At 31.5% G+C, this 14,928-nt stretch overlaps 2 protein-coding genes across 7 annotated transcripts in view; one reads left to right on the top strand and one right to left on the bottom strand.

Annotated features, from left to right (window-relative positions):
* LOC106466685 overlaps nt 1-8,997 on the top strand; it is a 14,123-nt gene extending 5,126 nt beyond the window's left edge. For all 6 annotated transcript variants that reach the window (XM_013926980.2, XM_022394751.1, XM_022394748.1 and 3 more), the window contains 4 exons: nt 1,822-2,045; nt 3,887-4,064; nt 6,723-6,932; nt 7,061-8,997. In XM_013926980.2, coding sequence (XP_013782434.1) covers nt 1,822-2,045; nt 3,887-4,064; nt 6,723-6,932; nt 7,061-7,762 — 1,314 coding nt within the window. In that variant the 3' untranslated portion in view covers nt 7,763-8,997. The remainder of the gene's footprint in view (nt 1-1,821; nt 2,046-3,886; nt 4,065-6,722; nt 6,933-7,060) is intronic.
* A 96-nt stretch (nt 8,998-9,093) lies between these two features.
* The window catches only part of LOC106466682, a 42,194-nt gene continuing 36,359 nt past the window's right edge, over nt 9,094-14,928 (bottom strand). The window contains exons 15-17 of the mRNA XM_013926977.2: nt 13,054-14,547; nt 12,232-12,299; nt 9,094-11,482 (exon numbers count right to left, since the gene is read on the bottom strand). Of these exons, the coding sequence (XP_013782431.2) occupies nt 10,508-11,482; nt 12,232-12,299; nt 13,054-14,547 (2,537 nt within the window). The 3' untranslated portion in view covers nt 9,094-10,507. The remainder of the gene's footprint in view (nt 11,483-12,231; nt 12,300-13,053; nt 14,548-14,928) is intronic.

The raw sequence follows: 14,928 nt of genomic DNA, 5'->3' as shown, positions 1-14,928 counted from the left end.
GATAATCAATTTATTCATAATTTTGATTAGTTGATTATTTTATGTGACATTAATCAATTTAATTGATGCTCGTAGATAATCAATTTATTCATAATTTTGATTAGTTGATTATTTTATGTGACATTAATCAATTTAATTGATGCTCGTAGATAATCAATTTAATCATAATTTTGATTAATTGATTATTTTATGTGACATTGATCAATTTAATTGATGCTTGTAGCTAATAAATTAATCAATTTAATTGCCCAGTTTTAAATTTATATAGTGCATAACCCTATACTTGCTTATAATCAATATCCATTTTCATCCATCTGACTAACCAATATCAATTTCATTAAAGTAAAATTTATACTTTTAAATTTTGAAGCAAAAGGACTTAATAAAAGGTTATATGACAGCTAATAAGTACAACTCAATATTTTAATAAACCCTGAATTTTCCATTTGAAATGTATTAATTAGTTTTAAATTATTCTAATAAATTTCTTTGGATACATGATAAAAGAGCTGTTTTGACAAGTAATGTTTACTTTGTTAACTATCATTAATATTATAATTATTCCATTCATTAAGAAGAAATCCCAAACTCTAAATATTGTTTATAAAACTGGCAAAATCACTTTAAAATGGTAGAAAGGATTAACATATTTAATAATTGAATTTGTTCTTTGTTCAAATGACAATAAAATACAGTTTATTTTCCACACAAAAATATGAAGTTGGGTATTTATTACAAAGAAAATTCAGGGTAGTAGAGGTACGTCGTAGACGTGACGTTGTGGTTCTTTGCATGTTTTTACATCTTCTGAATTTCATTTTACATTCAAATTAAAACATCTTTCTTATTACTACTTCGGAGGTTTTGTTAAGAATTCGTAATGTTTATTACGTTTATTAATGGGATCCAAAATGTTTATTGAAATCTTTTCAAAAGTATAGAAACATCTACAAGAGAGTCAGTACAATTTTCGGGCAAATCTTTCCAAGAGAGGCAGTACATTTTTCGGGCAAATCTTTCCCATATATGCTCATTCGTACAGTTATGCCAATCTGTTTTCTTCATGTCTCAGGGTGAAAAAATTCCCTCGGTTACTTCAGTTTTGCATAAATAGTACTCGTAAAGGGACATCCAACAAATATACAATGATGATGGGATAGCACTTGCTTTACATTAGTTGCCTTTTCTTGCCTTTATTTATAGCTGCACATTGGATGATGTCGTACCGATCTTGTGTTTCCTTCTGATTTTTTGATTGGTCAGAATTGGGATTCTTATTTACAGAAAGTACAAATCACATCATGTATTTAAAAATACCAAGAATACTGTGAATTGTCATGTTAATCAAAACGTTTTTTGGGCTCTGCTGAAATGGAACAGCTAAATCTCACTTATTTCTAGGTGACAATGCAAAAAAAATCCATATATATGTATGCGTACAATGCTGAACTGACATTAACTCTTACAAACAACAGGACAAATGTAATGTTAAAACAAATGACAGGCTTGGCCAGATAAATTTCTATTCGTAATGAACAGTTTAATCATAATTTTGATTAATTGATTAGGTTATGTGTCACTAATCAATTTAATCGATGCTCATAGGTAATCAATTAACAAAATATCACAAATGCCTCCAAAACCTTTTGAGACAAATTGTAGAAGGTTTGAAACTTTTAATATTTTCTACCTGATGCAAACTTATATCTTTGACTTTCTTATAAATATGAGCAAATGTTGATTTTTGTTTTATCCCTTTTATAGCCCAGTAACAAATTTCTAAGCCTTTATAAGTCAGTTTCTACATGCTTTTCTCAACAGATGAAAGTAACCATAAAAGAAAAAATCAGTGAACAGTACTTCCTTATGAGACAGAGAGAGGCGGAGCTTATGCAAGAGATAGATGCTGTAACATACAGCCAGCAAAATCAGCTTTTAAAGAACCTGTCAACATTGTATCATGTAGTGGGTGAGTTGAAGTACAAGATAAAAGCTCTTGACAGAGGATCAGTTGACAAATTTCTGGACAGAGAAGAGTATGGAATGTAAGTATCCATACTTAACATATCACTTTTAATCATAATTTATTGACAACATTATAACTATACATATATTCAGATTTATGCTGTCACCCAGAACTAGTGTGTGTGCTACATCATATATCATTTTGTTTTTCACTCAAGTGTAGGAAAACTGAGCTCGTCCAAATTTTTTGGATTTAATTCACATGAAACCCCTTTCATACTTGTACAGCATAGACTATTTGAAAGCTTAACTTATCTACTTCCAAATAAGCCTTGTTGTGGTTCTTGCTGTTTTCTGAAACACGAAGTTAAACAACTGAATCTAACCAGTGTGGGAATTTTCGTGAATTACTTGTTCACATATGTCATGTAAACCACTGGATTTATATGCAGACTTTAGTTATAACATTTAATTATTGATAGAATTATGGTTCCAAGAAGATACTAAGTTTGGATATGGTGAACAACCACTGCAGCACCATTAAGTCTATCTTTGTTCATATCTCCACTCGTAGATAACATTTTACACTGGTTTAAAATGTTATAACTTAACTCCAGTTATGCGCTTTGAGTAAACAAATAATTGTGAAAATTCCAAAACTTTGTCGTGAGATGCAGTTGTTTAATCTCAACTTTTAGAAAATATCACCATGCTTGATTACCACAACAGGGCTTAACTGAAAGTAGAACAAACAAGTTTTCAAAATATCTGTTATACAAGTATTTAAGCAGGAAAGGGAAGGGGGGGATGAGAGTCCTCCAAATAAGACTTCACTACTTTCCTATCAGGGTTAGATAATTAGAATTGATTGTATAAATATAACTTTTTCCATATAAGTACTAATCCAGAAGTTAATATAATCATCATTACTAGTCAAAGTTTTAAAAAATTACTTGCTTTGAGAATATTTTTGCCTATAAATTAATTCAGAGGATTACCTAAAATTAATTTTGTTCATGATTTGTTTAAACAAAACTCAACTTTTGATATTACAGCTTCATTATACATGCTGAAAACAAGTGATGACAAATAGCAAATATTAGCTGGTCTACATTGCTTATTAAACTTAATGACACCTATATTTATGCTCAATTAAATTGTAAGTATATTAACTTATAGCCCTAGCAAGGTAGCATATAAACTTCCGAGACATTTTGTTTAATAAACAATCCTCTGCTTTAGCCATGGTTTTTTCTACATTTAAAGCCACAATTTTATGACTAACATGTAAGTGAATGAGAAAATTATTGATTATTTATAAATTGGCAACCTTTAGAAACATTACTTTCATCTTTATCACAGTCATTATGATGAATTATAACTAGACATTTCCATCCGATAGTCTTCTCTTTTCATTAGTTCCTTGTGTAATCCATTTACATTTTCACACTGTATGAATTCTATGGGCTGTCTGCAATTGGAATAGAAGAGATAAATTAGGTGTGGTTTTATTTGTAGCAAATGAAGAATATTGCCTTCCTGTAACATTTCTTGGCGAGAACCATAGACACTGGTTATTACACCGAATTTTTTTGTAATCCTTGTACTGTTCCAATAAAATGAAGTCACACAAATCACTGTCACAAATAGTTTTTGAGAAAAAAGTTGATCAGATTTCATAACTTTAGACCACATGACCTGTCCAGGCTTAAAAGTATTTAATTTGTTATTTTGACGGTACCAATTCTCTAGAGCGAGTTTGTTATAAATCAAAGGTTGTAAAGCATGACTGGAAGAGAAATATTACCATCTTCTTCATTATTTCGTCATCTTCCTTTTGAATCTATGTAGACTGTGTGTATCTAAGTACTTATTCTCCCCTTTATATACCTAATGATTTTTTGTTTGTTTGTTTTTTCAGTCCAGAATTACAACCTCCTCAAAAAACTGAACTACAATTTGACGATGAAACTCTAAAATCGTGTATTCTCAGTTTTGGCAAAATAGAAATGACCGAGATTTGTCCAGAAAACTTGGCCTGTAGTAAAATATGCAGAAATGTCAACTGCAAATCACTATTAGGCACTCACCACTATAAGGTATGACTTGTATAAAATTCTGTCATAATATAAGTATAATTAGGCAACTTATAAGGATGTAACACATGTCTGTGGTAAAATGTGTGAGATAGTAGCTGAAGTACAAACTTTCTGCAAAGCTTTTACTACAGTGCATCATTCATAAAAACTTGCAAACAGCTTCAACATTACATTTTGTGTTTTGCAGTTTTTATGGATGTTTTTGCATTTTTTACAATATCATATAAGGGAAGCAACTTTTTATGACCTAAGATAACCTTTCATTAATCATGAATTTACATAATTTCCATTCAGGGGATGGGTACTCCAGCTTGTTTTAAAATATTTTAGATTTATGAGTTAGGCCTATAGAGAATCTCGGCTTCTTGTGATATTAGTAATCCGTCTCAAGAAATCACTTAAAACTGTGTGTGTTAGTGTGCATGCAAGTGTGCATGTGTGTTTCCCCACTAACATATTAAGAATTCTCCTTGTCTTCTGAAAAGTGCAGAATAACAGAAAATTAACCTAGTGACTAACAGCTTTAAATACACCTGTATATCACAATAATGGAAAAAGATCCATTATGAAAAAGAAAGAAAGAAAGTTAAAAAATTAAGGTGTCAAAGATACAGGAAAAACTTTACTTTTCCAAATTAGAAATTCTTTACCCTGAAAGGGCTTGAACTTGTCATTTTGCTTCACTTACCACCTATTTAAAAAATTAGGGGATAAAAGTCAAACATTTGAAACGGTGAAGTCTAAAAGGAGAAATTAAACATCGCAACTTGTATCCCAGTTGGGTTTGGACCACTTCTCGTTCCTGTTCTTTCACAGACATCCAACCATTAGCGATTCTTATTTCTAGACTGTTTTAAAACATATTTATGTAAAGCTATAAGTGCTTTGTCTGGTATAACTCCGTTAGAACAGTAGTCAAGGAAATTGATAAACAGTTTAAAGTAGTTTCGAATAGAGCTGACTCTTTGTAATCATTTACCTATTAGTATTTGTAAAATCAATTAATTTTATGGGAAATATTCATTAATGTCAGAAAAAGTATCAAAATTAGTGTTTCTGATTGTTACTCTTTTTAATCATTCCAACTATACATGTAATCGAAATATTAGCTAATACTACTTTTGTTGGCATGACTGCATGTGACAGTATGTTCTCTGCTTTTACGAATATGAAGGTATGGCCCAGTGGCTCTTGGTTACATAGCTAGATACAGTGATGCTTGTTGTTTGCGTTTACCTTGTATGTCTAAATAATAGTGCAGCTTTAACTTCGTATATTGCTTGCTTATTACAAACTACAAATGTAACCAACATTACTTAGGGTAAGATTGCTTTCACACAAAAGTTACAACAAGTGAATATTCATTATTGTATATTTCCAAAAAAAAAAAAGTGATTGTTGAATAATTTGCTCATTTAACTGTTTCTCAGAAGTTATGAAACATAGACTAATAGTAATCCAACAATATGTAGTACGGTTAAGTCATTAACCTATTTACCTAAACTGGATTCCAGTTTAATTATGACTAGATCTGGCTAGATAAGAAGCACTGAAAAGGGAAAACAAAAAAGTGTGACTCTCATCACACACATGTGCTTTAAGTTAACTTATTTGTTGTTTCTCAGTATGAATATTTGTTTCCAAACTGCTGTCTCTATCAACAACTTATTAATTAAAATATTATGATATTTTGTATACTTATTAAGTTGTTAATTATTTAGTATTTTTCATGGTTGTAATTGAAAATTTATTGATATTACTGTGGTTTTAATGTTTGTTATGATATTTTGGTTTCCACCATATGAATCATTTTAATTTCTGCAAAGATGTCATATAGTATTATCTCAAGTTTTTTTTACCAAATTTAAATGTTATCCTGTTTCTGTTTTTCCAAATTTGGAACAACAATGCTTTCGTTCAACAATGCGCAGAAGAAATATTGGAAACTTTGCCTGAATGCGAGAGATGCAAATGTGAAACCTTGATTCGTGTTCTCACTGATGTGCTCACAGAGACAGTCTCAAAACCAGACATGTTTGTTGCATTGCTGAAAGCTTTTGCAAATCAATTAAAACTCATGCATGAGAATAATGGTGGCCCAATCAAGTGATATTGATACTTGGAATTACTTTTTTGATTGAATTAAAATCTTATTTTACTTTGTTATGCTCCCGGGGGAAAAGTGTGATTTATTTTGCAACATCCCTTACTTTATTGATATCACATGTTCTATGTATCAGCTTTTTTTTTTACTTTTTTGATATAGATATTCATACACAAATACACAAAATGTTTTAAACTATACCATGCTTCCTAGTGGTATTTATTTTGGTTCTGTTGTAGTACCTAAAAAGAAAATGAAATAATGTTTTAAGCAAACAGCTAAATAGTTGAAAAAGGATCATAACATTATATTTTGAGCTGATTAATGTCAGTTTTCTTACGTGATAAGACACTGGTTTATGATAAATTCTTTGTGTACTTTGTAAGAATGGTTTTAGGTTTTTTGCTCATATTTTCTATAAACAAAATGAAGTTTTGATTGTAAAATTAGAAAACAGAAGGTAAAAGTGTGCATTCTTTGTTAAGTCAGTTGAAAACTGGAAACATAAGGAAATGGTTTTCCACACTTAACATACAACTTGTGTTTCTATTCAGTCCACTATTCCACAAGAAAGAACCAAATCTCTTGTCCAGCAATGGCTACAGACCATGACTCTCACTGATCCAGTGTCTGACTCAGAAGAATTTGTTATGGTGACAGAAGAAAAACAGTCTTTAGTAACATCCTCAGACTCTATAGAACTGGTTTCTCAACCAGACAGCCAAACAAGTACTCAAGAATTGGGGAAGAACCTATCATTTAAGGTAATGAAACAGATCTCTCTATTGATATAAATATGAAATATAAAACCATATTTTAGATGAAACATAAAAACATAGTGATATATAGGTTTAAATAGCTTTACCAACTTAAGTTGTTTTTTTTTTTACAGGACGATCACATGTCTTGCAACTGTCTTTCACCTACCAATGTAGAGATAGAAAACCTAGACCTCCTGTCTTGTCTTCCAAATAATGCCATAGGATTTGATAGACCAATAAATCCTCAAGTTTCAAGCAGGTGGCTGCGAGGAGGTGAGATCTATTCCAACGTTACTTCCGTAGCAGAGGTCTGCAAAGCCAATGAAAAATGCCAAACATTTAATAGTTGTGTTTGTGAAGAGAACTGTCTTGTTAGTGCTGTAAGGGAGCAAGTATTGAAAGATGATAGCAACAAAATGAATAAAATCCACCTTCAGGATCATATTAATGAAGTTATCAAAGATAATGTGTATACCACTGACTCTTCACAGCCACTTAACAACAAGCAGCAAAACTGGTTACTGCCAGTGGTGACAGTCATGCAAGATAATGTTCAGAAGTGGCTTACAAATGATTATGTCAAGAATACATCCAAGCTGATTCTTCCAGAATGCCTCCAGAGCTTAAATAACACAGAATGGCTTTCCCAAAATAATGCTGGAATTTCCTTTACAGAAAACACGATAGATGTAAATAATAAAACGACTGGTATTAAGGGTGTGGCGAGGCAAACTTGCAGTCATTCAGATGGAAATGTTTTTACACCGTATTATCACCCACCAGTTATGTCACAGTGGTTAACATCAGCTTCTAGCAGAGTGTTTAACACCTAGTTTTAAGAAACTCGCTCAGATCTTGAGTATAAATGAATGAAGAAAAATCATTAAGGTTTATTTGAGAAGAAAGATAATCGAGATTTGTTGAAATTTAACAAATATTAGGAAAAATAGTTATAGTAATGGTACATTTAGCTACTGTCAAAGTTTTGTTAGTATGTTTAGAAATCATTTCCTGATTCTGTTTTCACACAGATTGTTTTATGTCTCTGAATACCACTATGTATTTACCCAGATGTGGGACAGCATAGATTAAGAATAGTTAAAAGTAATGATTGGTGTTCTCTTACATAAATGTTTGTGCGTGTACTTACAAAGCATTTGATATCTAAGACATAAAGATAATAAATGCTGCTTGCTTTTAAAATTCAAAGTGCAACCAAATATTTTACCTGTATGTTTAGAAACTCAAGGGTAAGGTGCGTAAATTACTGGTTTGTATCCTTCTTGGGTAACCCAGTATTATTTAACTATTTCAAACAGCTACATCTTATACCCCCCCCTACCTTTTTTTTATTATTATTAATAATAAGAGTTACAATAGTTTGCATGTAGATAAGTGTTCAGTTAAAATTTTTCTAATTGCTCTCGATATGGTTAATGGGTTGGCCATGGATTGCAGAGCTGGCAAACTTGGTTTGAATCCATGAGATCCCACAAATTATTCTCTGCACTTTAAACTGTGGGAGTATTATAAGGGTGACAGTCAATCCCAGAGCATGGTAGAGTGCTACTGATTGGCTGCCTTCCTTTGGTCATCAGTTCAAAATCATGGGTGGTGGCATGTAACATTAGTAGCTATGCCCAGGATACAATTGGCTAATGAAAATGCTTTTATGTTTTAATATTTCAATACACTGTTTTTATATTAATTCATCTTTATTTTATTTTTTTTTGTACATAAGGCAATATGTTTTGCTGGCTGTAGTTTTTATATATATATTATTTAACATAAATTTAAAGATCTATAGCAGGTTAACATGCAGTTTTGGTATTATTTTAACCTGTTAGCTCCTATGTTTGAAATAAAATTTAGTTTACTATGAAATAGCAGAAGAGTAACATTTGTTTCTATTAGTAAAGAATTATCTATATATATATATATATATATATACATAATTAGATTAACTTTTGTGGTTGTTGGCAAAAATCTCAAAAGTTATTTTAAGTAACATTCTTGTAGTTGTAAATGGATGTCTAAAGAAGAGTATCAATAAATCTGATTAAAGACATGTTTTGAAAATGTTGTAATTGTAACATTGGTATAAATCTTTGAGGTTAAAAATGTAAAGCGAAAGATAAAACTTAAGTGATATATATATACATATATATGTGTGTGTGTGTGTGTTTGTAATTCTTTGAGACTAAACATGTACGAAAGAAACAAGTTTGGGGGAGATTCAGCACTGTGCACATATATTTTTATCCATGATAATTATTGAAAGTTTGAAAAGCAGTGGTTAAAAATATCCATGAACAGGTATTTGTAAGTTATATAAAAATATACATATATATTTGTGTGACTTTGAGTCTTTCAGTCATGACATTCATTAAGGCATTATAAAAAAAAATAGTTTTTTCGTGTGGTTTTGTTCACCAAATTTCTCTCAAAAATAGAAAAAATATTTTAACTTTTATCACAGTACCAAACAATTGATCTAAGTATTACTTTCTAAGGTAGATAGCTGTAATTTTTAAAGTTAACGCTATTCAATCAACTATTACCCGTGTTCCTAGTTCGTGCAGTTTTCACTATAACAAGCTTCATACTGTTTCTAGCCATAAACATTGTAATGAGTAATATTTAATGCAGAGTTCTGAATTTGTGAAACGGTAATTTGGAAATCTTCTTTCACTTCAAATTAGTTGAATATTCTGTAATTTTTTTATCAACATGTACTCCTCTTCTGTCAGTTCATGTTGCAATAGTTAAGAAATGTAAAAAAAAAAAAGCTTCATTTTTTTTCTTTATCTAATAAATTTTATTGGGTGTTTTTTATTAAACCAAGGGTTGAAAAAAATGAACCTTAAAATTTACATTTGTACAAATACAAAAAACAATCACTGACATTTTTCTTTTGCACTTTCAAGTTTTTTTTGTTCATAATACAGTTTTTTCTCTATGGCACTTTTTAGAATGAAAAATGGCATACAAAAAATATTCAAAGATCAAAAAGCGTTCATGTAGAATGAATTGAGATCAATTTCAATACAAATATAATTTGCTAGTTAACCACTCGTTGCAATTTCAGATAAAATCACAGTAAAGTTATATGCACCAATACCTTAAAATATGCTTGCAGTATATAAAGAATGTTTAGAACCACAAAAATGATATAGATACATGCATTTATAAAAATATATAGATCTTCAAATATATATATATATATTATACAGATGTAACAATTTAGTATGTACACAATAAGTTTATGGTACAAAATTTTATACAGATAAAGAGCTTTTCAAAAAGGATTCAGTGATGTTGTCAAATACTTTTTTGTAGTTATTTATTGATTTGTAAATCATATATGCATATACTGTAGACAAAATTTCAATTCATGAATAGCCACATCTTTGAGAAGCTATCACAGACAAGGAACCTCCACACTTATGAATACTTTTATTACCAAGTAGAAGAAAATAGACTAACATTCATTCTGTGGTTCTGTTTGTTTAAGCAATTTCTCGTATTTAAAAGAAAGCTTACTTAATAATGTCTTGGAGATCTGTGCTCTATATATTTTACTTAAATCGAGCTAAGTAGCAAGCACAATTAGCACAATAAATGGTTGGTGGAACTATTATAGTTTTGTGACAAAGGTTGCAACATGATTGGTTGCTTGAACTAAGTTTTAGTTGTTGTGGAGTCATCCTAAGAGTTGCTTTATCACTAAATCCACCACCTGAAACTTGTCGTTGTGCGGAACTTTTTTCCACCGTTTCCTGGAATTGGGTATTTGAAGATATCCCTTTTCCTCGGTCTTCATCACACTCCACCAAAACAACGCAATCAGAAAATGTCACACACTTCTTAGTATTGGGTTTCTTTTTTGATATATCAACTAAAGAAGGCACACTGTATGAATTTGGGACTCCTTCTGAAATAGGATTACACAAACGTTTGCATTTCCCAGTCTGTCTGGCTTGGTGAGGAGTTCCCACAGAAGTTATAGGCTGTGTTCCAGCCTCCTGTCTTGTATGTCCAAGTAAACTTGAGTTCTGTTTGTGGTAACTAGGAAGAAAGTCAGATAAGTGAGAACTGGAAATTTTCTTCACTTCAGGAACTTTACTCCCACTTTCTGTTTCATAACTTACACACATTGGAGAAAGTGTTTCATCAGAAGACTGCCACTTGTTTCGTAGTAATCCAAGGCGCTGAAGAGTAGTTTCATAATCGGGTGGTTGATCGACTACTTTAAGATCAGTAACTGCCGAACAAGCCTCCAAGTTCTGTAGTTCTTTTTGTCTTGACATCTGAAGGGTAGACCTATGAGATAGTGCTTGTTTATAATTGCCTTTATTCTCATCTTTAGATACATGTTCAGATGCAGGCTTGAGAAATGATTCAATTCTTGAGGCTAAGATTTTTACAGATTGAGGGTTATTCAAATGAGGCTCTTTTTCTTTTACTCTCTCAGTAGTGGTAGTAAATCCTGTCCTGGATCTCTGTAGTAATGGGTGAACATTTGTACTCCATTCAGGATTCTGATGGACACACTGCCAAATAAAAATATCTAAATTTATATTTTCTTGTACATACAGTTAATAAGTTATGAGTCATGTATTGTTTATTGACAGTTTATTACTATCATAGTTTAAAATATCACTTAAAAGTATCCCCTTTTTTCTTCTTAGCCGCAGCTCGTAGAACGGCTCCGAGTTTTTTCAAGTAATTGAAATGTAATTACAGTTTTGGATTCAAGAGGTCAAACCCATACAAATGATGTATTTAACCACGTTCAAGGTTTCATAGATTAATTTACTCTAATCCTGACTAAAATAATTTGAGGGTAGGCTGGTAGAGATCCTGACGAGTAATAAAATTGAATCGGGTGTACTCGTGCCCATGCTTGGTATTGCTGGTACACAAAAATATAGCTAATAAAAAGGGGAAAAAAAAAAGTCTTGCAGATTAATTTATTCTGATCTTGCCTAAAAGAATTTCAAGTGCTGTGGCTATTGAGGATCCCCCTGTTGTTTTTACAAAAAAAAAGATAAAAATACTAAAAATCATAGATGCCCTTCAGGTCCAAGAGCTAAAGAAAACAGAGAAGGAAAACATGTACATGTTGAGTAATATCAGAATACAAGTTTTTCCTCCTTTTATCAAATGTAACTTGAACACCCTTAGCATTAATAAAACCACTGTAATACCAAACACACATTAAAATGATACACTTGTCATTTATATATTTTAATTAAAAGAAAAAATCCAAGATAAGGGTTTGAAAACCTGGATATCTTACCTTGATGGATTTTGGAGTTTCTGATAGAATAGTGCGTGGAGACTTGTTTCTTGTATTCTGTGATTCCCCTAAAAAGCAAAATTGAAAAATACACAATGGTTTATAATGTCTGTAAATCACTCAATGAGGAATACATTTTACTTCCCACACAATGAAACTATATATTATTATACAAAAGAAGAACTAAAATCAGTTTAATCATTAATACATGGACCATTCAATCAAATTAGCTAACGATCAGAAATGTGAATCTTTCCTATTCGTAATTGGAGAACAAATGAAGGAAAACTCGGATCAGGGTTCCCATGCATACTGGAAAATCTGAAGAATTTCAAGTTGTTGTTTGTAATTAAGCACAAAGGGCTGTATGTGCTCTGCCCACCAAGGGTATCGAAACCCAGTTTCTAGTGGTACAAGCCTGCAGACGTACCGCTGTGCCACTGAGGGGCAGAAATTCAATTTAGGCCTGGAAAACGGGAACAAGATAAATACTGGCAGAAATAGGTTGATTCTTCTGTGGCCTTATCTTATTCAAAAAGAATTAGACAACTGTTAATCATTTCAATGAACAACTAATGTAATTAAAGTATGCAGTTAAAAAATGAAAAAGGCTATAAAATGTCACGAGAAATATATTAAATGTCTTGGAAAATTATTTTTAACCAAGTGTGGGAACCCTGATATTAATGTGACAGTGTACTAATGTATTTTCAAATTAAGCTGTATTCACACTTTAATATTCTACAGTTATCATAACTGTCACATAAATAATGTTGTACATCATATTCTCAAGTAACAATGTTGAAGTCAAAGTTTGAATACCTGGGTTAGAACTACAAGAATCCTGAAGCTTCTTCTTTTGTAGCATATGAAGTTGTTTCTGCTGTAGTTCCTGCATCCACTGAGCTTCTTTCATATAATGACTTTTGGGCAAGTCTTGTAGATCACTTGTCTCTACTTCTTGTGTTTTATTCAAATATTCTTTTATTCCATTACTAAGGGATGTTATATATTCTTCTTTCTTATCCTCATTGTTTTCAAGAATCTTTCGCTTTGGGTTTTGTTCTGACGACATAGGTTCTTGCCCAATATTTTCCTGATCAATATAAGCTTTAGATGGGTGTTCAGAAGGTTGAATATTTAGTTTATTTGATGGGTTAGAATATTTCCATGGAGAAAGTTTAACATTTGCTTTATTACTGAAATTTTGAGATAACCAGGCTGGTGATACTATACGACTTCTTACCATGGACTCTTTCTTGAAATTATTCTCCGAAGGATCAGGTTCAATTATGTGAGATTCTTTCCTTAGTGAAGTATAATTCTTCACGGGTCTTTTGTTCATCTGGTTATCTTGATGGTTAGTATTTTTGTTTTTCTGTTCTTGCATGCCTGTAGAGAAGTCATCATATGTTGAAGGTTTAACTTGATGTAACTTTGTAAATCGCAGTGTGCCAAAGATGGTTGAATCATCATAAGAATTCGATATAACCTCATCCTGGTCTTTGCTCTCTCTCAGGTCAGGGAGGCTGCGGTTTTTCCTTCTCATGAAACCACCAAGAAGCTTTCTCCGAACTCGATGTTGTTTCTTACTTGGCTGCCCAGAAAATGTCTGATTTAGTGTATTGGTGCTTTTCTCCGAGTCTTTATTCAGGCTTGCAGATGGCACAGAATATGTTCTGTGAAGGTTACTTTTAGGATTATCATTTCTTTCCACTTCAGTTAGATTTTTCTCTTTGAAAGAGCTCGAAACATCAGACATTTTGGATCCATCTGTTCTTCTTAAGGATAATCTTTCTTTATCATCAAGATTCATTTTCTCATTGAAACTTTTGGTCCTTGTTGCAAACTCTCTTCTGGATTTTAAAGACTGTTGATGAAAAAACGTTTCCTTTTCTTCTGGTGTATCCTTGTTTGATTGTTCACTTTTGATCTTCATGGCATCTTCCAACCCCTCATGGTTATTTTTGTATCTTCTTCCTCTTTTAGGTAATGTAGCATAAATTTGAAGCATTTTTTCGTCCCTTTCATTTATATTACCACTAGTAGAGCATTCAGTTACTAAAGTAGAAGTATTAATTTGCTGGTCAGGTAATACACTAGAATCATCAGTACTGATAGTGCCAATAGGATTAAGACATTTATTTGTGTTACAAGAATTTGCTTCATTTTTCAATTTCAATTCTTCATTTTCAATTTCTTTTAATCTACTGTGGAGAGCTGATGATCTCATTATACATCTTCGGTGTTTCATCTTTGCAGTTGTCAAAGACTTAGGATTACTGTAAGGGGCATCCATAGCTTCTCTGGCCTTGGCTATATTTTCATTTTGAAAGATATTACAAGTTTGATTACATATGAGCAAGCATATTCAAATAATTCTACATGCTGTTAAAATCAACTATAGATTCAAAAGGTAATCTTATTGTTATTAATTATGGGATGAGAAGAACACTCTCTAGTTTTATGATCAGTGTTTTTTTCTTATCAATTATTTCTAAGCATTGTTCACAAAAAGTCAAGTAGGTTAAAATATGTATAGTATCAATTAAAAAATATAACTTTATCATTTTAAATAAATGTATGATTCCAATATTTTTAATTGAAACTAATACTTGCATCATTTGTATTGTAATCCAAATGAAATATATTGTACATGAACATTCATACACAAATTGCTGAAATATATTTTCTTTC

The sequence above is a fragment of the Limulus polyphemus genome, unplaced genomic scaffold, assembly GCF_000517525.1.
Source record: "Limulus polyphemus unplaced genomic scaffold, Limulus_polyphemus-2.1.2 Scaffold2343, whole genome shotgun sequence".
NCBI classification, from domain to species: Eukaryota; Metazoa; Arthropoda; class Merostomata; order Xiphosura; family Limulidae; genus Limulus; species Limulus polyphemus.
The sequence above is the reverse complement of the archived record's forward strand: the minus strand, read 5'-3'. Positions and strand labels throughout refer to the sequence as shown.